The 11,535-nt window shown below is 32.2% G+C and overlaps 1 protein-coding gene across 1 annotated transcript in view; it reads right to left on the minus strand.

Moving 5' to 3' along the window:
* Positions 1–5,527, minus strand: part of LOC142349165 (uncharacterized) — a 96,136-nt gene extending 90,609 nt beyond the window's left edge. Inside the window, exons 1-4 of the mRNA XM_075400579.1 lie at positions 5,057–5,527; positions 4,687–4,716; positions 4,439–4,561; positions 3,841–3,903 (exon numbers count right to left, since the gene is read on the minus strand). Coding sequence (XP_075256694.1) covers positions 3,841–3,903; positions 4,439–4,561; positions 4,687–4,716; positions 5,057–5,384 — 544 coding nt within the window. The 5' untranslated portion in view covers positions 5,385–5,527. The remainder of the gene's footprint in view (positions 1–3,840; positions 3,904–4,438; positions 4,562–4,686; positions 4,717–5,056) is intronic.
* Between the last annotated feature and the right edge of the window lie 6,008 nt (positions 5,528–11,535).

An 11,535-nucleotide genomic window follows, 5' to 3' on the forward strand; every position in this document is an offset into this window, starting at 1 on the left:
TTTAAACAGTATGTTCAATCTGGTTACCAATATGGAATATTAATTTACGGAACCACAACCATGTCGATCTTAACGAAGTTACAATTACAATTCTCAAAACAATCTTTCAATTAAAGAAATCGGACGAGGTTCGCACGACAAAAAAAGCACGCAATAGCCTCAATTTTTGAAATACACGTATATGAAGTATTTAAGTTACTGGTTTCAATCCTACGCAAAACCCATCCACATGAATCAAACAACAGGTTATTAGAAATACGTGAAGTTGAAATGTCATTAAATGATAAAAAGAGACTAAAAAGTTTACCTACCATTCATAAAACTACTTAGCAAAACAGAAAACGGTTTTTAGTCAGACTTCGCTTACTATATAACGTACTGGCACAATTTGACAAAACAATAATAAGAAAAGCAATTGATTGTGAGCAGCAAAAATTGAATGATTTTCTTCATAAAGTTAGGGATACTTACACTTTAGGCTCGGAAGTTTTTAATAATCATTTTTGGTAATTGGTCCATTTTACTATTTTCATTGGCGTTTTTCACGAGCATTAGAACAAGTATTTGCAATTGACTACTTTTTTGAAAAATGTAAAGTCAAAGGAAAATTTATGGGAAAAGAAGCTCTAAAGCGGCCCCTCACACAGGCTTTCAGACTTTTGGTGCTCGCGCGGTATGCATGAATGATGACTGTATTCTTTGTATATCGCAAACAAATTTATTATTTGTTAAATATGTTTACATTGGTGTAGTTAGCTCTATTTGAATAGAATGGACAAAAAGTAAATTGAACAAAACTTGTAGTTAGAAAAATCAAACAAAAGATATTGCAAGCAGAAATAGTTATGAAAAATCACCCAATCACCCTGAAACAACAAGGAAAGATATTCTGGCTCAAAAATTTGTCCTATTCAAGTCAAATCAATTTGTGAACAGATATGTGTTCGGATTAACATTGTTTTCTAAGGAAGCAATGTAAGTCATGCATGTGCAAAAAGTATCACACATTTGATCTAAAGAAACTCTGGAAAAGAAAGTAACAAATGGGCTCACGCAGGCAGCTGCCATTTAGTCAAAATAACACCCAAACCCACTCTTTGATTTTCTGGTAAACCGGTGGAAGATAAATGGATCGAAGAAGACGACGAGTTAAGGAAACAAAACAATAGCATGCCGGAACCTAAAATACAACAATAAAAAGACTCAGTCAATCGTTTGACTACCAATGTTTTCTCTCAGCAGCTCTTAAAAATGCAAAGCCAAAGACTCAGTATACGGGAGACAAAAGCAAAAAAGAGGAGGGGATTTTTTTCAAGGAAGAACTCCCTTCTATCAAAATCAAAGTGGTATTTTATTTATCAAATCAATTGCAACATGTTTGAAAAAAGCGCACAGCCTTCTTAGAGAACAGCTACTAAAATGGCAAAAATTTTCCAGAAGTAGATTATCAGCTAAGACAACAACAACCGATGAACGGGTGTGAGGCAAAAATGAATTTTTTTTTGAAAATTGTGATCACCAGAATTAATAGAGTTTGTAACTATAGTTGAAAATACTCATCTGTTTCAAAACCATTCAGCGAAACAAGGCAAATAACATTGTTTCGTTTCTTATAAAAACAGCAAACTCCGGAAAAGAAGATCAAGGCATATGAAAAACAACACATGGAGGTCAAATTTAGGAAGTTAATGAAAATATTTCAAAATGAACTGTCTAAAATTAACAAACGATTTCTATAAAATTTACTCAATATTGAATTAGGAAATGCCATACTTTCTAAGTCCTTTGAAGTCGGTTACTGTTAAAGACAACTACAGCTGTAACAAATCTTAACATTAAAAGCCAGTTTTTAAGGTGATATGGAACTCAGCTGTTAAATAAACAAAAAAAAATTTAATGTAAGTTTTGCAAGGAAATCGATGGTTTTAGCCATGATTCTAAAAGTTAAGTACAAAAAAATGTCGTTAAACACCTAGTATATGAGCAGAAAACGAGATCCGAAAAAAACAATGACAAAAAAATGCAGGACAACAAATGGCACATAATTTACGGGAAATACTCAGTTATTCGTGTAAATTTTACAGATATATGTGTGATAAACTCATATAAATATTAAGCTGTCTACTAAAAACTATATATGTTCATTGCTGCTGCTGTAAGAACCCCATAAGACCTGTCAGAAATGAAACTCAAAGCAAAGAATACAAAGTAAAAGTAAAATGCGTGTGCCAGCAGAAAATTCAATTTATACCAAAAAATGATTACAACTTCGCCACAATTGTAGGTTAATAACTGAAAAGATTGAGCATTTTTTCTTCTGTTTAATTAAAAAAAACAAAAGATAACGATAGCAGCATGAATAACCACAAAAACGTACAATACTCGAAATTTAATAAAGTTTTTTTTAAAAATAAAACAGAATAGAGAAACATTAGAAAACATTATTTGCATCGTGATCTATTCAAACACGGGCTCTATGCACCATTAGATTCACATTATCGCTTAGAATTGAGGGAAAACCAAGCTGACAAACAGTGAAACAGATATTCAATAGCTGTAAGATAAAATAAAGCTACCTGAAATATCAAAAAAATTAAAAACGCTTTTATTGCTTCTCCTCAAAGAAACTTGAAAATTTTAATTTACTATTTATCTTTTATTGTTGCAACAGTTATTAATCCAGCGTGAATTACATCACTATTCAAATTTGGATTGGGATGCTTTGAGTATAGAAAACCACGAAGAGAACGTAATTGCTCCAAATGATAATTTAACAAAACATCTAAAACAAAAAATATTGCTTTAATGTAACCAAATTTACGTTAAATGGATTTAGGTTGTCAGAATTTTGCAAAATTTTGGTTCCGAATACTTGACGTTTACGGAGGTCGTTCGGCCAGGTTTTGGAGCAAATTCCTTGTGAAAAAGTGAATTTTCAGTCGATAAGAGAGGTTTTAACGATAAAACGCGTGAGTTATTGTTAGTTAAACGAGACACATTTTTTAGAAATTGTTTGTTTACAGTAACACGAAAATAATGTTGTGCAAAATATTGCCATGAGAAGACAAAAAAAAATGCAAATCTGCTTATAAAAATTTAACATCCATAACTCCACAAATAGATTAGATTCATTAAACATTTCTATGCTCTATAAATTTTTAATGATACCTTTTACAACTGCCGAATTATATCGATCGGTCAAGAATGACTGAAAAAAAAACAGTTGAGCATAAAGTTTCTCTCCCAACTGAGTATGCTCGGGACAAAAAGAGACATGTTCTCTAATTTCAGGTAAAAATGGCTAGATTAATTATGAAAAAATTTGAGTGGCCATTGCACGAGAGGTAAAGATGAGACAAGATTTCATTAAAAGCCAAAAAAAATCGAGAAATTGAAACCTTGAATATTAAATTAATTTCAGCGGCAGAGTGATTTTGGGAAAATCAAAGGTGCTTTAACGTATGACAGGTCACGGAACCTATTAGTTGATATTTCAATATAGCTTCTGTAATTTCTTATGTTGTTTGAATTTAAAATACAACTGGAAAGTTGTGAATTGAAATTATCTGTTCGAAAAACATATCTTTTAAAGCATACAATTAGAAAAAAAACTAATAAATTTGTTAATCAATTCAGTGAAAAAAAGCAATCTAGAATCGACCAGAATAAATATTGCTCCCAGAAACTTATTCAATAGTCATATATTTCCAGAGGCTTTTCGAAATGAATTTTCTGGCATCTAGAGGAAACATCAACAGATGAATCTTAAGCTAAATTTACAGCAATAAAGTGAAATTAACTGAGAATTGCGATCAACATATTGAAAATGAAGGTATTTACTTTCTATCTGAGTATTGTCGAAGCGAAGATCTGAAGTTTGCATGTGAACCACTTTCTTGTAGCCTGAAAATTGAAAAAAAAATTAACCACGTTAGTAATCAATTTTTTGTACATTTTCAAAACATGTGCAATCAGTTCACACGGTTTTTCTGATGCTTGTTAGCAAACAATTGTCTGTGTTTGTTTGAAAACAATAAATTGGCATATATTTGTGTATGAGTGTGCGCGCGTGTGTATGTGTTAAAACAGGGATTTGCGTCAAACAAGTTTAGATGCATTCCTCGACCTCGGTAAGATTTTTGATTTCACTTTTTTAACTAAAGACCTTGGTGCTGGTATTGACTTGTAGTTCAGTGCGGGTAGGTAAAAATTGTAGTAATTTTTTGCAGATTTATGTTTGTCAATTTCATAAACCTAGAAGAGACCAAATGACAATCTAGTGAGATTCCCATAAAAAATGTTTATCTTGGCAAACTTTTGCAGAAATCTTGTAAGAATCTACATAATCTTGTACGATTCTGGTAGAAACTGTCAGATTTTTGCGAGATAACCGTTTTATTTCGACCCAAGCGCTTAGAAAGAATTATGGGCTGCCAACTTGTGCAAATTATCCCGTGGCCAAAGAGTTTAACAGGATCAGAACACAAGCATTCCGGTTCTCTGCCATTGAAGGAGCAAACTGCCATTTCATCACATTGGTGATTTCCCGTCTCGCAGTGGTCTGAAAAACCATGATCTTAAATTGAGGGCATATCCTTGTCTTTTTGCAAAAAAAAACTGTGATTAACACGTCTCCGTTCATTAACGAAAAGATTTCTGAAGAGTTAGTAAAAAACAGTTACTTACTTTCAACAGATTGTACAATTGGCAGTTTATCTGAAACACAAAAAAATTAGCAATCAATAAAATAAAAAGGCACTAGAAACGCATAAAACTTTTTTTAAAGAAAATTATGATATTAATCAAATGTTATTTTATTCTGTCAAATGCAAAAATTTTCATTGTGTGTCGTTTTTTCCGCAAAGATCAGTACCTAATGTATAAAAACCAACTTGTTTTTGTATCTGTGAACATATGTTGATGCAGAAGATAATTGAGCTGGCACAAATTTGATTTAAAGGGCTAGGATTTCACACTTATTAAGTTTAAAAAATATTATTATTCAAAACTCTTGAAATGTATTAACGTCATGTTTTTTTTCCTTTAAAATATTTACCTGAAAACACAAAAACAGCATCCATTAACAGGTCTGTTTCCCAAAACTCAATAATAAACTTCTCATTGGGCGAAAAGCACTCGCACTTTTGCGATCTCTGAGAAAACTTGACCACAATATCTGAATTGTCAAGGTCTCGTAAACATGCCATCAAACAAGAAATTTGATTTATACTCCAATTAATCAACTTGATGTCAAAAATTTCTGAATTTGTAAGCTGCATGTCATGACTAGTTACACTAAAAGATGATTTTAACTCAACAAGGTGAATTGATGTAAATAAACAAGTAAAAAAATATTTTAATTGTGTTTCCGTTATCAATTTCATTTTCCCTGCAAGCCTTTTTGTTTATTTTTTGAGTTTTAGCTAGAGCTAAAAACGGTATTTAAAAAAATATTTGTCAAGTGATGTAATGATTTCAGAGTCTACAAGAGCAAAATGAAAAATTTCTCTATCAGTGCAAAATATCAGATTCCTAATTTTCAAGTGAAATAAATTTGAGTGTCAAAAGTAAAAGGTAAATAACAGGTGCATATTGTTCAGCGCAAACGCATAATTTTGTTTCCTAATTAAATGTAATCAAATAACTTTTAAATTATCTCATGACAGAAATAATTTAGCTTAAGTGGTTTTTGTTCTTAACTCACTACATTTTCCTATTTCAATTGTGTTTTCATGTTTTATCAGCTGCTTTAAGCACACATCACAAAAAACAATTACGATCACTTTGTGGTCATTTACAGAAACAGCGACCGATATGAAATTTTGACAAAGAAATGTTCAAACTATCAAGTTTTAGAGGAAAAAAAGCACTTTAGTTAATTATTAACGGCTTTCAGCTCTATGTTTTGCGTAACAAAATTATTTGTATTGAAAAATTGATTAGTGATTCTACAACTACACTTTGATTGAAGATTTAAAATTATCTGACATGCCAACTTAAGAACAATTTATCAAAATTTTCAATCAATATTAAAGATAATAATGATAGTTTCCAAAGTTTTCAAATACCAATAAAAAATTCTTTGCGCGAGGATTAATGACCTTGTTCATTAATGACAGTTACTTTTAGAGGACGATTTTTTTCGTATGTTAGTTTCAAAATGAGAACTTGAACTGAATGTTTTTTCATATCTCATGAAGATTCAGAATCTCGTCTTCGTCTGATGAAGATAAGAAAATATACATTACGTTTGATATTACGTCTTTGAAAACAAAGCTCAAATCTGACAAATGACAATTTTTACGAAAAAAAAAATAGATCGAGACCACAATCTGATTGCTCATCAATTATTATTGTTGATTTTTCGACAAATTCCTTTTTTGTTTCCGGGTCAATTTGTCACCACCATTCAACGAATACCTTTGTTAGATAAGCGGTGAATGGGGTGAAATTACATAATTCAGGCGGTGAATGCGGTGAAAAAAAAACTTTAATGCCTGATTGCGGTGAAAATACATAAATTCGCCGCTTAACTTAGTGAGAAACCTACAAACATTCACAGCTTAGAAAGAAAATTGAAAAGTTGTGAGATCAGCAGTGAATGTGGTGAATATACCCTAGTCGAAAAACAATGGATAATTTATGAATTTTTATAAATTTTTTGAAAATAATGGATAACTTGTTTCGGAGGATGAAGTTGCCTATTGTATAATGTATCAGGGTTCAGACCTCGGAGAACTTAATTTAATCGACATAGAACATTTCTCCTTCAAATGCGGGGTTTTTAAACGTTCTCATAATAGTTTGCTTATCAGTGTTGTGAGGGATTGTTTTCAGCACAATTGAGAAATAAATCAAAAATTTAATAAAAATCTTATATATTATGAAATCCTAAACAATTATAATTTTTAATCCATATTTCTAAACGGCTACTTTAGGCATTGTATCAAAATGTAAACCAATGTATCAAAATGTAAACCATTGGTTCATCTCTTTTTCAACTTGAAAATAACTGGCTATCAACTTGAAATTGAAATGTTTCAGTCATCGCATTCTGATTATTGGTGACAGTAACTTAGTTAGACTGGAGAGTGAGATTGACGGCGATGAGATGCATCAACAATACAATATAGAATATTAAGCTAGGCCAGGTTGCAGGGTTTCTTTTCTTTGAGCCGCTGAAAACCTTTGCGCCAAACAATTCTCACACTTTATTATCATATGTGGCAATAACGACAATGGTGTCCATCCGCAAAAAAGGTTTCTAGAAGAATTATGAAACGGCTTGTAGGCTTATTGCGTTTCACAATGTTCAGTCGGAAGCAGGAGTTAAGGTTGCATTCGTTGGCTTGATGCTTAGAGCAGAATTTATTGACAAAAAGACAATAGTCTTCGAAAAAAATGAATACTTAAAAAGTGTCTTCTAATAGATCATTTCAAATCGTATGTTGACCCGAGACACAATCACTCCCACGGCTTCAACCCAGGTGATCTTGCACCTCTGAATGCACTGGGGAGAAGATCTGTTCACGCACTTTTGCACAATACAAAAAAGATTTTCCCTGTAACTTTCAATATGAAAACTTTTAACTGATTAATTATGCACAACCGCAATTATGTTTTTTTCATCTAAACACACAGTTCCAGATACTTTTTTATAGGTGAAGCGATTATTGCCTCCTTAAAGCATCTTGCGAAAATGATCGTTTTACAGTGTCATTGGCAAATACATATAAACCGCCGCTCTAGCTGATTTGCAAGCTTAAGTTTAGATCTGTTTCCTTATCAACCCCCCTCCTCTCATTGACCATTTTTTGCAAATTGCTTTTCAAAACAATGTCTAAGTAATTATATAGACATTGTTTTAAAAATCAATATGCAAAAAATCTAGAAAATTATGACGACAATCTTTTTTCTGAAAAACAGTGTTTACCTAATAGAGATAAAACTAGATGTCATCTGTTGGAACTAGCCAGCTGCAATTACCTTTTCAGTGTTTTGAAAAAATTTACAATTGGTTATGACCGAGGCGAGAAAAAGGAAGACGGTTCTAAGTATTCGATTAAAATTTAAAATTTTCCTGGCTTCGCGTAGGTCTTTTAGAGCTTGCTTAATGTTTAAGATGAGACCTTTCGATATTTCCAGTGAGGAAAATTATTAAACAGTCAGTATAAGTTGCAATCAACTGACCTTCATATCAGGAAGAAGATTCTGCAGCAACATCAACTGCAGATCAACCCTAACCTGACTTATCAGAGATCTCGCGAGCATCAACAATAAACCAAAAAGCAACCAGATTGATTTGGAAAATTTAGCCTCAATATTTTTTTATAAAAGAAGAGAGGATGTGATGGTTTCAAAAGAACGTCAAGAAACTTAGAAAGTTGTTTTCTGATTTTTCAAAAAAAAAACAAAAGGAGAACTTTTATTTGAACTGTTCTGCTATGTCGAAAACTATTGGCCACAAAACTAGACTCGATTCTAATTTTGTTTTGGCGCTGTCATTATCCTACCAACCATTATCTACCTATCAATGAGATGTCAGAACCAAATTCTGCACTCATAGAAAACTGATTTTGACATCCAACGACCTCGATGATGAACTCGATTGTATCAAGGTAATTTGATTCTCATGAAAAGTTGATGAAAATAGAAAATCACGTCCGGGATTCGGAAATAATATTCATTCACATGTCAATCAAGTAAAATATCTTTAGCAAATCTAATAATTTTCTGATTTTTTTCGCATAGATAAGTACTAAAAATACGAGCTAAGTTTTGTATATTTTCAGTTACAATTTTATTTTGAAACTCAAATCATTGCTTTTTTTACTCGTGTTTTCGACCACGACATAATTGATGATAGGTCTCAATCTAATATCTGATGCCAGAATCGTAAATTTGACTCAAGGTTGTTTTGGTTTGAACTGATCTTGAACTGACTCTATAATGACAATGCCTAAGGCATGGATGGACTCTCTTGCAAATTCAGACTTCGTGTTTTCCTTTCAAAATGACACATTAAACCGCAAACCGTGCACTTATCTTAACTAAATCTACTCAAGATTATCAATGTTTTTTTCATCATAGCTTCTAACATATAAAACTGTTAATGAAAAATGCCTAATTAGTTACACAACTGCATAAAGTCAATAGTATTACTAGTAAAATTGGATTTAGAAGAGAAAATTTTCGGCTTAGGAAAAAACCTCATGGAAAAAACCGTACCTAAGTTTGATAGGAAATAAACCCCCACGGAAAAAACACTTTACTATTAACGAACCGAGCATTTAGCGCGGTTGCCCATGCCTTAGCGGCACGTGGGGCTTGATAAGAAACTATCAAAACCAAGAAATTTATAACGTGAAAAAATTCAACTTCAAAATGGGTTTTTTTTCCGTGCGGGTTTATGTCCTACACCTGAAAACGTTAACAAAACTTTAATCGATCAGATGTCGTTTGAGAAAAAATAGTTACTGACATCGATTTAATGTTATTATAAAAAAAAACATATTTTTTTTCAATGAGCATTTTTTTAGAGAGGGCTTAAACTGCTAATTGGCACTTATCGATAAGATAAATCTAAAAATTTAAAAATTTGGCTTTCTCAATTGAAAGTTATTAGTGTAAAACTCGAGAAACAGTTTTTAGGCTAACTGAACTTGTTGCCATTGTTGTCCACAAAAGGCGCCAAACTGTACGTTTTGAATTCTATAGTAACGAAACGGTTGCTTTTTGCGTTCTGCTAGGAGTATCCCAGTTTATTTTATAAGAGCAACTTTTTGATATCAGGTTTCTGCTCTTCAGCGTACACAAGGTAGGTCTGTACATATGGTCTCATATCTTGACCGCAATGGTTTTTGTAGCCTGTTATTCTGATTTGCCAGACGTTTAGTGGTTGCCCTTGTGATCGATGAATCAGAATTCTTGCAAGAATCTTGTGATAAGAGTGAAGCCGTATAAATTCTCTCAAAATACCATGCAAGAAAATTTGCAGGATCTTGCAGGAGAATGCATGCCGCTTCCATCTTCATCCAGGATTCTTGCAAGATAGTTGATTCACTTAGAATTTTTAGCAGGTTCTTCAACTCGCGGTCAAGAAACCTGCAATTATTTAATTCCATTACCTGGTAGAGCTGAACTATGATGGTTGGGTTCTAGTATTGCTTTTGAAAGCTTTCTCCAGTCACGTTAAAAAGTTTTGAAACATTCATGTTTGTTTTGGTTGTGTTACGCTCATCCTTTTTAAAAATCCGGGCTTGGGACTGGCAGTGGTGGAGTTACAGATAATAACAAAATGAGAATTAAATAGTTCACTATGTACAAAACCAAGATCAAAGTTTCCCCCAGGACAAAGCAAATTGAAGCAAAACAAAAAAAAACAAACAAAAAATATAAAGCCTTGGTTTGAAAAGTCTATAAAAGAAAATTTGATTAAAGCGAACAAGAATAAATAATAGACTAACTTTTTTTGATAAACTAGAATAACGATTTTTTCTACATTGAAAACACATATATAGAGTAAATGCTGCGTTTTTTTGTTAGGTCTGTTTGACTAGATGATCCGATTGAAAAGGAATCAAATTAAATAAAGGGAACAGATACAAATAACAATCAAACTTTTTTCTAGAAAACTATACCTACAATTGTTTTTGCATCAGAAACCTCAGGTTCCAATAAAAAAAAGGTTTTTTAAAATGAAATTCGCAACAAAGCAAAAAAAAAACAAATTTGAGACAAACTTTTTATATGACAATTTATATCAAAACCAATGGATGTTTTGGCTATATAACCCACTGTTACAAAGCAACCGCTAGGTTGATTTTTGTTAGGTTTTGACGACCGGAATAAAACGCTGAAAAAAGTATGTTTTAAAATTCGCAAAAAAAAGAGATAAGGACAACTATGAGACGAGCTTTTTCTAAACAAACTAGACCTACGATTCCCTTTGCATATGAACCCACATAAAAAGTAGTTTTGTAATTTGCTTGCATTTGCTAATAAAAAAATCTGATTGAAAAAAAAATATTTTAAAATGAAATCAGCGAATAAGCACACAACAACACAACAACAACTTAGAAACTTTTTTTCTAGAGAAATCAATTCAACAATTGTTCTGGCATTAGAAACCGGACATAAAAACAGCTCAATCGTCAAACTTTTGTTCTGTTCGGTTTGATTGAGAAAAAATCCGGTAGAAAAAAAAAGAGTTTCTAAATTGAACTTCGCAAACAAGAACAACTGAACGATCAACATTTTCCAAGGTAAGCTCGACCAATTTTTTTGCATCAGAATTTAAGTAAAAGCTGGGAAACTTATGTAGAATATTGTTACGTTTGAAGAACTCTGAGACTTTCTGGCAAAAGCACTTGCTTTAAAAAAATTGCTTCTAGTGAACAGGAACAAATAAGTGACCAACATTTTTTTCGGGGAAAGCATGAGCGAAAGATATTTCTGGAAACCCACTTTAACACTATCACCACTACGCTGATTGAAAAAAAAAATACACTTGAGACCGGAATGATAAAACTACAC

Source organism: Convolutriloba macropyga, chromosome 11, assembly GCF_964194025.1.
Source record: "Convolutriloba macropyga chromosome 11, txConMacr16.3, whole genome shotgun sequence".
NCBI classification, from domain to species: Eukaryota; Metazoa; Xenacoelomorpha; order Acoela; family Convolutidae; genus Convolutriloba; species Convolutriloba macropyga.